Consider the following 16,318-nt stretch of genomic DNA (forward strand, 5'->3'; position numbering starts at 1 on the left):
ATGCAGTAGGATAATATTCTCTAGTATAGTATTGAATGGCCTATGATGATGAGGAAGTCTGGTACTGTTTGCAATAGGATGATACTCTGTGATATGTTACTTTACTGCATGTTATGATATGTACTCTGGTACTGTATGCAGTAGGATGATATTCCATGGCATGGCATATGATGATGAGGTACTCTGGTATTATATGCGGTAGAATGATACTCTGTAATATATTACTTTATAGCATGCAATGATGTGATACTCCGGTACTATATACAGTAGGATAATATTCTCTAGTATAGTATTGAATGGCCTATGATGACGAGGAAGTCTGGTACTGTTTGCAATAGGATGATACTCTGTGATATGTTACTTTACTGCATGTTATGTACTCTGGTACTGTATGCAGTAGGATAATATTCCATGGCATGGCATATGATGATGGGATACTCTGGTATTATATGCGGTAGGATAATATTCTCTAGTATGGTATTGCATGGCCTATGATGATGAGGAAATCTGGTACTGTATGAAATAGGATGATACTCTGTGATATGTTACTTTGTGGCATGTGATGATGTGATACTCTGGTATTGTATACAGTAGGTATTGCATGGTATGTGATGATGAGGTACTCTGGTACTGTATGCAGTAGAATGATACTCTGTGATATGTTACTTTACTGCATGTTATGATATGTACTCTGGTACTGTATGCAGTAGGATGATATTCCATAGCATGGCATATGATAATGAGGTACTCTGGTATTGTATGCAGTAGAATGATACTCTGTGATATATTACTTTATGGCATGCAATGATGTGATACTCTGGTACTATATACAGTAGGATAATATTCTCTAGTATAGTATTGAATGGCCTATGATGACGAGGAAGTCTGGTACTGTTTGCAATAGGATGATACTCTGTGATATGTTACTTTACTGCATGTTATGATATGTACTCTGGTACTGTATGCAGTAGGATGATATTCCATGGCATGGCATATGATGATGAGGTACTCTGGTATTATATGCGGTAGAATGATACTCTGTAATATATTACTTTATAGCATGCAATGATGTGATACTCCGGTACTATATACAGTAGGATAATATTCTCTAGTATAGTATTGAATGGCCTATGATGACGAGGAAGTCTGGTACTGTTTGCAATAGGATGATACTCTGTGATATGTTACTTTACTGCATGTTATGTACTCTGGTACTGTATGCAGTAGGATAATATTCCATGGCATGGCATATGATGATGGGATACTCTGGTATTATATGCGGTAGGATAATATTCTCTAGTATGGTATTGCATGGCCTATGATGATGAGGAAATCTGGTACTGTATGAAATAGGATGATACTCTGTGATATGTTACTTTGTGGCATGTGATGATGTGATACTCTGGTATTGTATACAGTAGGTATTGCATGGTATGTGATGATGAGGTACTCTGGTACTGTATGCAGTAGAATGATACTCTGTGATATGTTACTTTACTGCATGTTATGATATGTACTCTGGTACTGTATGCAGTAGGATGATATTCCATAGCATGGCATATGATAATGAGGTACTCTGGTATTGTATGCAGTAGAATGATACTCTGTGATATATTACTTTATGGCATGCAATGATGTGATACTCTGGTACTATATGCAGTAGGATAATATTCTCTAGTATGGTATCGCATGTCCTATGATGATGAGGTTCTCTGGTACTGTATGCAGTAGGATGATATTCTGTGGTATGTTACTTTATGACATATGATGATGGGGTATTCTGGTACTGTATATAGTGGGATATTATTCTATGTTATGAGACTGTATGACATGCAGAAGTTGGGTACTCTGGTACAGTATGCAGTGGGATTATCTGGTATGAGATTGTCTGAATACTCTGGTACTGTGTGTAGTGGGATGATACTGCATGGCATGTAATGATGGGATGCTCTGATGTTGTATGCAGGGGGTTAATACCCTGCAATATGGCACTAAATGACCTACAGTGACTGGATAATGTTTTGCTGCATGCAGCGGGATGATACTCTGTGGTGTGGCACTGTTGGATACCCTGGTACTGAATAGGATGGGTCTGTGCAGTGTGTTGTGTACAGTAGAACGGCACCAGACACTGCCTATGAGTTTGTTCTCAGGAAATCCAGCAGTTTTTGAGCTGAAGCAAAATAAGATGAAAGGCATTATCGAATGTTACAACGGCAACAGAATGGCAAGGAGCGTGGTAGAGTGGATTGAATATGCAATACAATTATTAGAATAAATCATTATGACAAAATCCATTGCTTACTCTGGTTAGCATGATCTCTGCTTTCACTCTTTATTGCAGCCTCACAGTTTAGAGAAATGTTTAGTTGGTTTGATTTTTTTTTTTAATTCAGTTCGTCTGACAAAAGTACTTGAGGATTATTTCTCTGCCTCTCCTGCAAGGCCCATGTGTGGTGTTAATCGTTTATGTTGTAACTGTGGGGTTTCTCTGTAGGTCATCAGTGTCCCAGAAGGTGATTTCTTCTTTGACTTTGTACGGCACCTCACGGATTGGATAAAGAAAGCCCGACCTCCTAAAGATGGTAATAAATGTCAAATTGTTAAGTCACCTATATTGTTTTATTATAGATAGTAACCTATTTAGTGTTTCTTTCCAAAGAGTTAGGATAAGACAATCTTTCATGTACTTCTAAGATGAGGTTTGCAGTTACCCGATGCTTCTTGGCAACATCTTGCTTCCCCCGTAGGTTACCACAGACCTACCTATTCCAGATCATCATGGTCTAGGGCAGTGGTTCTCAAACCTGTCTGGGAGGGCCACCAGCCAGGCAAGTTTACAGGGGTACTGGGGCAGGAACAATTTCCAGTCACTTCTGTCTCTGCTTGTGGCCCCCTAGTGATAGTTTGACGTTACTGCCACTAGGTCAAGCTGCTATATAAGGTCAAAAGGAGTCACTAGTGTCATTTTGAACCTGGTGCCAATAGGGACAGGAGCAACCAAGGATTGCTTCAGCCCCAGAACCTTCTAGGTAGCCGCTCGGGGGTCTGGGAGAGAGGGGAGGTTTTCCAGGTGCCTCTAAGGGAGGAGGGGAGTCTTGAGATGTGTGTTGGAGGGGGTTGTCTATTCAAGTTGATGATCTCAAGCAGAAAACACAGTGTGTTGTTTTTCCTGGAATAATGCAGCTTGAGGTGGTCACTGCAAGCTACATTATTTGATATAAAATAATAATGAAGCATTTTGCATGCATCTGCATACTTTTACATCTCATTAATATGTTTGTCATGATAACCTAAACTCACATGCATTATGCTAATATAATGCACATTATTGCTGTTTAACATAGGTTAAGGAGCAAATAACATTCATTATTACCTTAATGCACCTTAGTAACTACCCCCCCCCCCCCCTTCAGGGCCTAGGCAATGTACAGCTCTGCAAGCTAGGGCCGCCGAGAGGGGGGGGAGGGGGGGCAAAATTCCCTGGGCCCGGCACCAGGGTCAGGCCGCCGGCGCTGCACTCCCCGGTCTCAACTGCCTGCCTCCTCGGCTCCAGGCCCCCTTATTCAAGGCGGCAGTCGCAGATCGCGTCTCTTCGACCTTCCCTTCTTGTGTCTCGCCCTCGCGGAAACCGGAAGTTACATCAGACGAGGGCAGGACACAGAGGGAAGGTCGAAGAGACGCGATCTGCGACTGCTACTTTGAATGAAGGGGGCCCGGAGCTGTGGAGGCAGCCAGGTGAGACAGCAGACTGCAGCAACGGGGGGGCGGCAGTGGGGGCGGAGGCGGGGCGGCCTTGCCCGGGCCCGGCCTAGTCTCTCGGCGGCCCTGCTGCAAGCAGCAGGCAACTAGTGCACAGGAATGGTTCTGACTAATGGTCATTGCCTTTCAGCAATCAATCAAACCTTCTTTATATCTTGGGGAGAAATGGGCAGTTGATGTAGGGCATTTCGTGATCTATTTTCTTTTCAGTCTCAACTGGAAGTTGAACACACAATCACCAATTTCCTTCATCCATTCCTTCCTTAATGATTTTATATGAAAAAGCCCACATTCTGGAGTGGAAAAGGAGACCCCGTTAGCCTGGTTAACCCACCAAAAATTGGTAATACACAAAACAACTTTTGCCCTTGAAGCTGGGAGGGACTGGACAGTGTGGTGAGGAAACTTTCCCTTTTTGTTCAAAATTTCCAGTTCCGCAGGTAAAATAGATGCCTAAAAAACCCCACAACTTTCATATTGCAAATATTTTTGTGAATATTCTTGAGAAAACAAAATTATAGAGATGACTTTATAAACTTTTTCCAGTAGGTAAACTCTCATTTATCTGAAGAAAAAGGCTTTTGTCACAATTATCCCAGGGGTCAGATGCATATTCACTGAGTGCAAAGAATGTTCGCAAGTATTTTGAAGCAATCTCAGTGTAGGCGTGTTCGGGAGTATGTGCAGAGTTGTAACATATGCACATATTTTATAAAATAGTTGTGCACTTGACCAAAGTAAATTTTCACCAACTCACAAGCAAGTGGAAGTGTACATGGATGCAGTTGCACGTCTTCTGAGTCTATTTTGTAAAGATCCACAGGTATCTGTAGGCAGTGGCGTACCAAGGGTGGGGCGGTGGGTGCAGTCCATCCCAGGTGCACGCTGCAAGGGGTGCAGGGAGCAGTCACGCGGCTGTCGGCTCCACCGGTTCCCTGCTCCCTCTGATGTCACTTCCTGTTCCGGGGCAGGGAACTGGCGGAGCCGACAGCCACATGACTGCTCCCTGCACCCCCAGGAGGTAAGAGCGATGCACTTGGGGGGGGGGGTGGAGGTGATGTGCCGGGGAGTGTCGTGATGCGCCAAGGGGATTGCAGACGACTTAGGAACACCACTGTCTGTGAGGCCTGTGTACTAAAGAATGATAAGCATTTACGTTCCATTAAGGAACGTATTGCCTTCAAGGTCTGCACCTTGATTCACAGGATTATTTATGGAGAAGTTTCTGGATACAAGCTAAATCTAATTGATTTACCACCCAGAAACAGTTCCAGTTTTTCCTGATCCTTCCTAAATTTACATTATCCAGACTGCAAAGGCCTCAAATGCAAGTCTACCTACGCACCCAGCTTCTCCTTCATAGGAACACAGCTATGGAATGCACTAGCCAAAATATTACAATCAACTCAGAACCATCTAAATTTCAGGAAATTACTGAAGACCACCCTGTTCAAGAAGGCCTACCTTCCAGACTCAACCTAATTTACCTCTTCTTTGTTATAGCAAAATCCATGGACCTTATCATTTTTTATTCACTCTTATTATCTCTGTTTTTCTACACGTTACCTATACGTTTACTATTTTACTGTTTAATTGTATTTTACTGAACTGTAGTTTGCCCTACGATCTTGTGTAAGGCATATTGAGCCTACTACTAGTGGGAAAATGTGGGGTATAAATGTGTTAAAAATAAAATAAATAAATTTACCATGTGAATAGGAGTGAGGTAAGTTAGTGCATGGCAGCAACACTTTCATCACACTAATTCATCTGGTAACTGCTTGGTTCAGCAGGGGTTGGGAAAAGGAGTACAGAACAGATATGGACAGCACTTAATGCGCAGCAGCTTCCTGAAGAAGAGGTGATAAATGCATATGCACTCTCATCAGTGCACTTTCTACAGTCTGCAACCTTCACTTTACCCGCCCCCCACCTCCCAACATTTCCCCCACACCTTCCTTTGAATCCTCCACCCCAAACTCCGCTTTCTCCTACACGGGGGTTTCCCTGGTGGCTAGTGAAGGGCAGGAGCCATCACCAAACACTCCTGCCCCATTGGTGGCCCAGTTTCAAAATGGCACCTCTGCCCTCTAGTGGTAGTTTTGTGATACTACTGCTAGGGTTTAAGCTGCCGAATAAGGGTATGCACCCCAAATTTGGCAGTTTGACCCCCTACTGGCAGTACCATGAGACCATTCCTAGGAGTCAGAGGCACCATTTTGCTAGACACCAGAGAAACCCCCAGTGAGAGCTGGGAGTTTGTGGGTTGGGGTGGGGGGACGAGTAAGGGTGTCGGGGAATATTGGGGGAGGGTGGAAGTCAAATGAAGGTGTCAAGGGCCATGTCAGAAAGGGGAGTCCTAGAAAGATGTCAAGAAGTGCATTGCCAATAATGTGTGGAAATACTGTTGAAAATGATCTTTCCGGAAAGAACTAAAAAGAAACCTGTTCAAAAAGGCATACCCCACCGACCCAACATAAAAACCTAAGTTCCTGTGACACTGCAGACCCAAAGACTATAATGGACATACCTTAACCCTCATCCCCCCTCCCTAACATCCCCAACGTATCTACCAAACACGAACCTTCTTTTACCACAATAACACCTGTATTTGTTCATACCGCAACTGGCGAACGCCGTTGCGGTATCATGTAAGCCACATTGAGCCTGCAAATAGGTGTGAAAATGTGGGATACAAATGAAACAAATAAAATAAATAAATATCTTCCCTGGTCTATGGCCAAAAGAAAGAGATAAATGAGAAAATTGTTTATAAAAGGAAAGAAATCTATTTTTTGTTGTACTTTTCCAGGGAATAGTTTTGCTTATGTCTGTTCATATCTCTTTCATCCTGCATAGACTGTGCAGACCAGATTTAAGGTTTGGGCAAACATAAGGCAAAAAAAAGAAAAAGTACCAAAAGCCTATGAGACAGCTCGCCGGAACGTTTTGAAATGCGTGGCCTTTGCTCTAGGGTTTTATTTCTTGAAACTTCTGGAAGGGGGGAGGGGAAGCCACAGAAAACTGTCTTCATGTAGAATCTTCGGTAGAATGCATTGTGGAATTTTTGCCCAAAAACGATCATCCTTTTTTTTTTTTCCATCTCGGTTTTAATTTGCACATATTTTTCCATTACAGCTCAGAAAATGTATTCATTTGATATAGTGCTGATGTGGTGCGCCAAATACAAACAATAACATTATCAAAAGAAAAATAAATAACAATAATTCCATTTTTTTTCAATGGCTTCTTAGGGGGTCTTTTACTAAAGCTTAGCTCCAGCTATCTGCAGCAGGGCCCATTTTATTCCTCTGAGCCCTGCTACAGATAACTCGAGCTAAGCTTTGGTAAAAGCAGTGCAATTTTTCTAGCAAAAAAGGTGCTGGTACTCAAATGTCAGGCCACCCTTCAGGGGTGGGAGTGATCACTGAGGGACCCACCCCACAATAGCCAGGCCCCCTGCAACCAGTCACAGAATCTATGACAAGGCAGAATTGGTGTGTAGAGCCTGAGCTCTTTCATTAAAACTTGGGGTCCATGGGTCAATTTTAGCAGACACTGGAAAAGGTGCCGGTACTCAGTACCCCCGAGTACCCCCTGAAAAAAAAGCCTAAAAGACCCCCCTCAATTCTTTATTTTTTTTAAATAAATCATAGGTTTAAAAGGCACCATTTCAAAAGTAAGCTAACCAAAATGACTTGAAGGGGATTTTGCCATGTTTTGCCCAAAACCTAAATCTGGCTTTAATCTCTTTACAGTGGAGCTCCCTTCATTTTATTCATTCTTTCTCAGTATTATGATTTCAGTGTATCCTTTGTTCAGCATTCCACATCAGTGCAATAGAAAAATAAAAGAAAGCTAATACCTTGCTTGTTTTCATATTGTCCTCATCAACAGTGTTTAATCTTCTCCCTCCCACCTGGAAATTGCAGATGTTGAAGCAGATTTAGCCCTTCTCCTTTACATGCACCAACCCTAGCATCAGCCTCAAATTGATTTCCTAAGTTTGCCAGCTGCAGTTATGGTGACGCTCGCCATCTAGTGGCTGCAATGTTTATTGCGAGTGCCACTTAACCTTGATCCTGGATCCTCTCTTGCAGGGATAGTGCCTTCACTCACCTACCAAGTGTTCTTTATGAAGAAACTTTGGACAACCACTGTCCCCGGAAAGGATTCAATGGCAGACTCTATCTTCCACTACTACCAGGTACACAACAAATGTGAAAGAGGTTTGCATTGCTGAAAAGAAAGCAGTATCAAGCAAGCTCTGTCTATACAGCATCAAAAGTTGGATAACATGAATATTTCCATCCTTCTATGAGATGCAAAACGTGCACAGCAACAGAGCACACCCAGAGGGTAATTCTATAAGCAGTGCATCTATAAATAGACAGCACGAGAGCCCCTAATTGGATATTCTATAGAGGAAGCAGGGCATCAGCTTACAATGGAGTGGAGGAGTGGCCTAGTGGTTAGGGTGGTGGACTTTGGTCCTGGGGAACTGAGGAACTGAGTTCGATTTCCACTTCAGGCACCAGGCAGCTCCTTGTGACTCTGGGCAAGTCACTTAACATGCCATTGCCCCATGTAAGCCGCATTGAGCCTGCCATGAGTGGGAAAGTGCAGGGTACAAATGTAACAAAAATAAAATAGATACTATTGGAGATTCTACATGGAATGTTGCTACTATTGAGATTCTGTTGCTACTATTGGAGATTCTACATGGAATGTTGCTACTATTGGAGATTCTACAGGGAATGTTGCTATTCCACTAGCAACATTCCATGTAGAAGGCTGTGCAGGCTTCTGTTTCTGTGCAGGACGTCAGACTCACAGAAGCAGAAGCCTGCGCGGCCACATTGGCGATCTGGCTAGTGGAATAGCAACATTCCATGTAGAATCTCAAATAGTAGCAACAGTGGAGGAGTGGCCTAGTGGTTAGGGTGGTGGACTTTGGTCCTGAGGAACTGAGTTTGATTCCCAGCACAGGCAGCTCCTTGTGACTCTGGGCAAGTGCAAGTCACTTAACCCTCCATTGCCTGCCGCATTGAGCCTGCCATGAGTGGGAAAGCGCGGGGTACAAATGTAACAAAAACAAACAAAAAAATTTTTTCAAAGATGTATAGCTCACTTTAACATCAAAGCAGGTTACAGTACAAAAAAACATTCACAATATTAAAATGTACACAACAAACACCAACAATTACATAAAATCAGAATTCTGAATCATTATTGTATTAGAAGGAAAAACTGCCAAAGAAACACACCCATTTTATCCATCAGTGAAAGCTTTTACAAAATACAAAGTTTTCAACAATTTCTTAGATGGTTGATCATTAGTACAGAGTCTTAGATAACCTGGAAGATGGTTCCACAAACTCCCCCCAACTATTGAAAAAGTATGATTCCGTGTTTCTGCCAGATGACATACAGACCCACTTTGGGCTCAGGCCTACCCAGTAGCAGCACACCTATGATGTGACTGGTAGGGATCCCCAAGCCCCAACAGCCAAAAACTCCCAACAACTGTCCCTCTTGCATACCTTGTAAATAGCAGATCTTTGCCTACTGCACCAGCCCCACAGCCTTCCCTCTGATGTATTCCCGCCTATGCAGAAACAGGAAGTTGCATCATGGGGCCAACATGAGCAGTGTGTATTAGTTGCTGCTCGCTGCCAGTGAAAATCTGCTATTTCAAAGGTATGCGGGGGAGGAGGATGTTTGAGAGACCATATGGTATGCAGGTGAGAGAGGGTGAGACCATGTCACTTGTGGGACAAGGCGGAGTTCTGCCCACCCATCTTGGGCCCAGGCCCACCCAAAACTGGGTGTCTGGCTACGCCCCTGACCCTTCTCACTGAATTTACTTTACTTTGTCTGATTCCAATTCTTCACCATTAATCTTGAGGCGAGTTGCATAATAAGATTTAAGTAACAAAACAACGTACATAATTAAAAAATAATTATATATTTTAAAAAAAACAAAAAAAACCCCAAACTTTCTAATACATTTTCACATTATTCGGATAATAAAGGGTAAAGGGTCATGGATTTGATATATCACCTTTCTGTGTTTCAACCAAATCGGTTTAGATTTTATTACTTGCAGGTATTTACAGTTCTCCTGACCCAAATATTTTTGAAAATCCAGGCCTTCCAATGTTTTTCGAAGGAAGAATATCATTGAATTGTGATAAGGAGATTGATGGAGGAGTGGCCTAGTGGTTAGGGTGGTGGACTTTGGTCCTGGGGAACTGAGGAACTGAGTTCGATTCCCACTTCCGGCACAGGCAGCTCCTTGTGACTGTGGGCAAGTCACTTAACCCTCCATTGCCCCATGTAAGCCACATTGAGCCTGCCATGAGTGGGAAAGCGTGGGGTACAAATGTAACAAAAATAAAATAGATACTATTGGAGATTCTACATGGAATGTTGCTACTATTGGAGATTCTACATGGAATGTTGCTATTCCACTAGCAACATTCCATGTAGAAGGCTGCGCAGGCTTCTGTTTCTGAGAGTCTGACGTCCTGCACATACGTGCAGGACGTCAGACTCACAGAAGCAGAAGCCTGCGCGGCCACATTGGTGATCTGCAAGGGCCGACCTCTACATGGAATGTTGCTAGTGGAATAGCAACATTCCATGTAGAATCTCAAATAGTAGCAACAGTGGAGGAGTGGCCTAGTGGTTATGGTGGTGGACTTTGGTCCTGGGGAACTGAGGAACTGAGTTTGATTCCCACTTCAGGCACAGGCAGCAACTCCTTGTGACTCTGGGCAAGTCACTTAACCCTCCATTGCCCCATGTAAGCCGCATTGAGCCTGCCATGAGTGGGAAAGCGCGGGGTACAAATGTAACAAAAAATTTAAAAAAATTAAATGAGAGAGACAGAGCTCAATAAAGATGAAAGAGAGGGAGAGCTCAATAAAGTGTAATAGCTTATCTGCTGTTCGAACCTCCCTTTAGGACACCTTTTCAATGGTTCCGTGGAGATGTGAAGGGATTCTTTTTCATCCAGCACTAATATTTATGATGGTGATTTAATACAGAACAATGTCTTCTCCACAGGAATTGCCAAAGTACTTACGAGGGTACCACAAGTGTTCGCGGGAGGATGTCCTGCAGCTTGCCGCACTCATCTACAGAGTAAGGTTCGAAGACGATAAGTCATACTTCCCTAACATCCCCAAAATGCTGAGGGAGCTGGTGCCTCAGGACCTGATCCGGCAACTCAACCCGGATGACTGGAAAAGGGTGAGGGACGTGTCCAGAAATGTTTTAAAGGTGGCTGAGTTTGAGCACGGAAACAAAAACCGCAAAAAAGTGAAGGTGCTCTGAATTCCTACGAAAGTCAATCAGACGGGGAGAAGGGTAGTAGGTCAGGTTGGCTCCTTCCAAACAATGAGGAAGACGTAGGTATGGATTCAATCTCCCACATTGTTTGGAAGGAGCCAACCTGACCTACTACCCTTCTCTCGGCTGAGTTTGAGCACAACACAAGCACTTTTTGAACTTTATAGGACGATGTAAGATGGATTTCCTTCCAACTCCAGATCCAGATGTGCTCTTGAGTTCCTGGGGACCATACAATGAGGGACCCCCCCCCCCTTGTGGTTTTCTTGGCATGATAACAGGGGTGGTTAGCCTTCTTCCATGCAGTGAGAGGCACCACTATGTGACTGCTACCCAACGTGTGTGTGTGTGTGTGGGGGGGGGGGGTGACCTGGAATGGCATTGCTGCCAGAACCTCCCAGTATTAGACCCATTGCAATGGAGGGTTCAGGGGTCCCTTTACTAAGGTGCACTGAAAAATGGCCTGTGGTAGTGTAGACACATGTTTTGGGCACGCGCAGAATTATTTTTTTTAGCTCACCTACAAAAAATGCTTTTTTTTTTTTTGGCCAAAAATGGACGTGCGGCAAAATGAAAATTGCCGCGGGTCCATTTTGGGTCTGAGACCTTACCGCAAGCCATTGACCTAGTGGTAAGGTCTCACACGGTACCCAGGCGGTAATAGTCTATGTGCGTCAGAAAATAGCAAATATTTTTCAGACGCTTAGCAGACATGCGCCAAAATTGAAATTACCGCAAGGACTACACAGTAACTGGGCGGTAACTCCAATTTGCCGCACATTGGGCGTGCGTAGGCACCTTTCTGAGTTCCAACCAACTAGGTTAAAAATATATTCTATTTCATTATTAGTCTATGGTGCTCAGTTGTGCCATAGGAGATGGGGAACCCTTAGCAGGAACATAAAAATTGGGGTAGATTAAGAGAAGGGAGTTTGGGGTTTGATAAGTATTTGTGGGCATCTCCCAAATCTTCACTCTTCTTTCCTTTCCCAGATGACATCAGTATAAACATATGAACAAATCAATGAACGAGACAAATAAGTAAAGAAAAGACTACAAATGAGAGATAACCCCAATCTCTCAGGGTATAATGCAGTTTAACGTACATGGATTACTGGAAGTATAAAATGGCAAGCACTGGACAAAGAGTTGACTGTGCTTTTTGTCTAGAAACCAAGTTATTCTAATGCTAAGAATGCTACGTTCTTCATTAGTAAATCAGTCAGGAGCTTTAACGATATAACTGAATATAACTCGCCTTGGTTACTACTACTGAGAAAGGCATGAGCTAAATCCAAATCCCTTGTTTGCTTTCCCCACTGCAGTCCATTGTGGCCTATTTCAATAAGCATTCTGGCAAAACGCGTGACGAAGCCAAGCTTGCCTTCCTGAAGATTATCTTCAAGTGGCCTACGTTTGGATCTGCTTTCTTTGAAGTGAAGGTACTTTCCTGTTTCATCTGTTTTTGGTGTTGCCACCTTTTTTGAGCTCAATATGAGATACACATGACCCAGTTAGCACATCCTAGAAAGAGTAGGTGCTTTCATACAGGTGTTTGACAGTAATCCACCGCCCTCTAAACACTGATGTACATCCTCCTTCTCATGTGACTGCTATTCAAGGACCCAACAGACAGGACCCATTGGAATGACTATTGCAGGATAAGGGGTTGTGCAAGAAGACGTTTTGGAAACTGTGGTAGAGAGGTGTGGTAGCCGTGTTAGTCCACTTTTAAAGGTAATCAATAGAAATCAAACAAAATAAAACATGGAAAAGAAAATAAGATGATACCTTTTTTATTGGACATAATACATTTCTTGATTAGCTTTCGAAGGTTGCCCTTCTTCGTCAGATCGGAAATAAGCAAATGTGGTAGATGACAGTATATATACTGTAAGTAAAACAACCAAGCATTTCATGTGGTGAAATGGAGGGGGAAGAGAAGGAGGATCTCCAAAGCACACTCAACATATCCAACAAACTTCCATATTTAATTAGATAAGAAAGCATAGGGTGAATATTCAGCCCTTCCTTGTTCCCATATTCTCCAGGCACAAACCCAAGCACACCAATGACTGCTCCCATTGGGGTTCTTTGATGGTTAATTCATTAGAACTTTATAGCTAAACAACAGAGACGGCTTGGAGAAGAGTCGGCTGAGGGGAGACATGATAGAGGTTATATAAAATATTGAGTGGAGTGGAACAGGTGGATGTGAAGCGTCTGTTCACGCTTTCCAAAGATACTAGGACTAGGGGGCATGCAATGAAACTACAGTGTAGTAAATTTAAAACAGATCGGAGAAAATATTTCTTCACCCAACGTGTAATTAAACTCTGGAATTCATTGCCGGAAAATGTGGTGAAGGCGGTTAGCTTAGCAGAGTTTAAAAAGGGGTTGGACGGTTTCCTAAAGGACAAGTCCATAAACCGCTACTAAACAGACTTGGAAAAATCCAAAATCCCAGGAATAACATGTATAGAATGTTTGTACGTTTGGGAAGCTTGCCAGGTGCCCTTGGCCTGGATTGGCCGCTGTCGTGGACAGGATGCTGGGCTCGATGGACCCTTGGTTTTTTCCCAGTGTGACATTACTTATGTACTTATGACAGCCAGTGGTAATAAACTAACCAGCCAATATTCAAAACAATTTAACGGCGAGAAATGGCCGCCGACCAATTAAATCACTTGTTCGCAGCTATCTTGTCATTTTCAGCAGCACTTAACCAGTTATCTTCGCTGAAAATGACCAATTAGTGCCAAATTTAAAAGCAGCCAACTTGTGAACATTCTAGGGCCAGAGTCGGGTTAAGTGCCAATATTCAGCATAGCAGTCCTATCTTTAAGCAGTTTGACTTATGCAGGCAAGGGCTGCACATTGACTTAGCTGACTGTTAGCCAGATCAAAATAAAAAATAGATATTCAATGCCAAATGCCCAGATAGGGCATTGAATATCCAGGAAAAATGCCACTGGTGGCTGAATATCAGGGAGTTTAGAGTTAGTTTAGCAGAGAAAGACAAATCCAAGGCAAGATTCTGGTTTCATGTGATAAATGTATGCACATTGAATCCCTCATGAAAGAAGTGCAAGAATGAAGAGAGGAGGTGGCAAGACTTAGAAGCATCTGTGCCAACCAGAAATCGATCCCAGAGATGCATAATGAAACACTGGGGATCTCCAGCAAAGGGAGAGACGATCTTGTGCAGAAAGAGGACAGCTGGACTCGGGTCACCAGATCCTACAAAATCAACCCCCCCAACTCCGTCTTCTGTTGAACTGAAGAATCGGTTCACAACCCTGGAGACAGAAGAGCTGAAAACATCTCAAGAACAGGAGGAATAGAAGATCAAAAATCTCAAAGCCGCTGGATCGGTGCTCGATAAGAAGCGAAAAGTAGTGGTGGTCGGTGATTCTCTTCTGAGGAATACTGAGACGCCTATCTGCTGACCAGATATGATGTCCAGGGAGGTATAGTAGAAAGATTGCCAAGACTCGTCAAGCCTACACTATCCTATGCTGCTCATCCATGTTGGCAGAAATGATACTGCTAGGTACCTACTGAACAGATCAAACGTAGCTTCATGGCTCTGGGTCAGAGGGTGAAGCACCTAGGTACACAGGCGGTGTTCTCATTGACCCTTCCTGTTGAAGGTAAAGGCCAAATGAGGGAAGCTTGCATCCTAGAGCTGAATTTGTAGCTGCGTGGATGGTGCCAACACGAGCGCTTCGGTTTCCTAGACCATGGGATGATTTTCCAAGAGCTTCTGGGCAGGGATGGTGTCCATCTTTCAAGGAAGGGGCGAAGTATCTTCAGTAACAGACTGGCTAAAGTACTAAGGAGGGCTTTAAACTAAATTTGCTGGGGATGGGTGAGAAAAGTCCGAAAGTCATTAATAACCCTCAGAAATGTAAGTTACCAGATACCGTTACAGAAAAAGGAAAAAAGAGTAACATCTAGAGAGCCTTGTATACCAAAGCCCGTAGCATGGAAAACAAATTTCTACATTTAGAGGCCACAATGATAGAAGCTGACTTAGATTTAGTGGCGGTCACGGAGACGTGGTTCATGGAGAGCCACGACTCGGATATAGTTATACCTGGCTATAATGCATTCGGGAAGGACAGGGTAGGAAAAAAAGGTGAGGGAGTGGCATGATATGTTAAGAATAATATTAGAGTGACAGAACTGCAGGACATATGGGGTAAGGAAGAGTCGCTGTGGGTTAAACTGGTAAGAGAGAAAGGAAAATGCATTTACGTTGGTGTTATATACAGGTCACCTTTGCAGTCAGAAGAAATGGACAGAGACTTAATTGAAGACATTCACAAGATAGCTAGGGGAAGTACTACTGATAGGTGATTTTAATATGCCTGATGTCGATTGGACCGTCCCTGCTGTGGGATCATCTATTTATTTATTTATTACATTTGTATCCCACATTTTCCCACCTATTTGCAGGCTCAATGTGGCTTACATAGTACCGTAAAGGCGTTCGCCAATTCTGGTGTAAACAGTTACACGGTGATGTTATGGTAGAATCAGTTTCAAGTAGAACATATTAAGGAATCGTATAGAGGAAGAGTTACGTTATGTCCATTACCTTCTTTGGTTTCGTCGTGTTGCAGGGTTCAGGTATTTAAGTAGGGTCAGTAGGGTATGCCTTTTTGAACAGGTAAGTTTTTACTGATTTCCGGAAGTTTAGGTGGTTATACATTGTTTTCACGGCTTTTGGTAGTGCATTCCATAGTTGTGTGCTTATGTAGGAAAAGCTGGATGCATAAGTTGATTTGTATTTGAGTCCTTTGCAGCTTGGGTAGTGGAGGTTTAGATATGTTCGTGTTGATCCGGATTTATTTCTTATTGGGAGGTCGATGAGGTCTGTCATGTATCCCGGGGTCTCACCGTAGATAATCTTATGAACCAGGGTGCAGATTTTGAAAGCAACACGTTCTTTGATCAGGAGCCAGTGCAATTTTTCACTGAGGGGCTTGGTGCTTTTGAATCGTGCTTTTCCAAATATAAGTCTGGCTGCCATGTTTTGAGCGGTCTGAAGTTTCTTTATGAGTTGTTCCTTGCATCCCGCATAAATTCCATTGCAGTAATCTAGGTGGCTTAGTACCATTGATTGTATCAGGTTCCAGAATGTTTCCCTCGGGAAGAATGGTTTCACGCGTTTGAGTTTCCACATTGAGTGGAA

At 43.1% G+C, this 16,318-nt stretch overlaps 1 protein-coding gene across 3 annotated transcripts in view; it reads left to right on the forward strand.

Annotated features, from left to right (window-relative positions):
• Positions 1 to 16,318, forward strand: part of MYO7A (myosin VIIA) — a 324,978-nt gene that overhangs the window by 300,553 nt on the left and 8,107 nt on the right. For all 3 annotated transcript variants that reach the window (XM_030200068.1, XM_030200066.1, XM_030200067.1), the window contains 4 exons: positions 2,498 to 2,585; positions 7,863 to 7,969; positions 10,834 to 11,019; positions 12,444 to 12,560. In XM_030200068.1, the coding sequence (XP_030055928.1) occupies positions 2,498 to 2,585; positions 7,863 to 7,969; positions 10,834 to 11,019; positions 12,444 to 12,560 (498 nt within the window). The remainder of the gene's footprint in view (positions 1 to 2,497; positions 2,586 to 7,862; positions 7,970 to 10,833; positions 11,020 to 12,443; positions 12,561 to 16,318) is intronic.

The sequence above is a fragment of the Microcaecilia unicolor genome, chromosome 4, assembly GCF_901765095.1.
Source record: "Microcaecilia unicolor chromosome 4, aMicUni1.1, whole genome shotgun sequence".
Taxonomy (NCBI): Eukaryota; Metazoa; Chordata; class Amphibia; order Gymnophiona; family Siphonopidae; genus Microcaecilia; species Microcaecilia unicolor.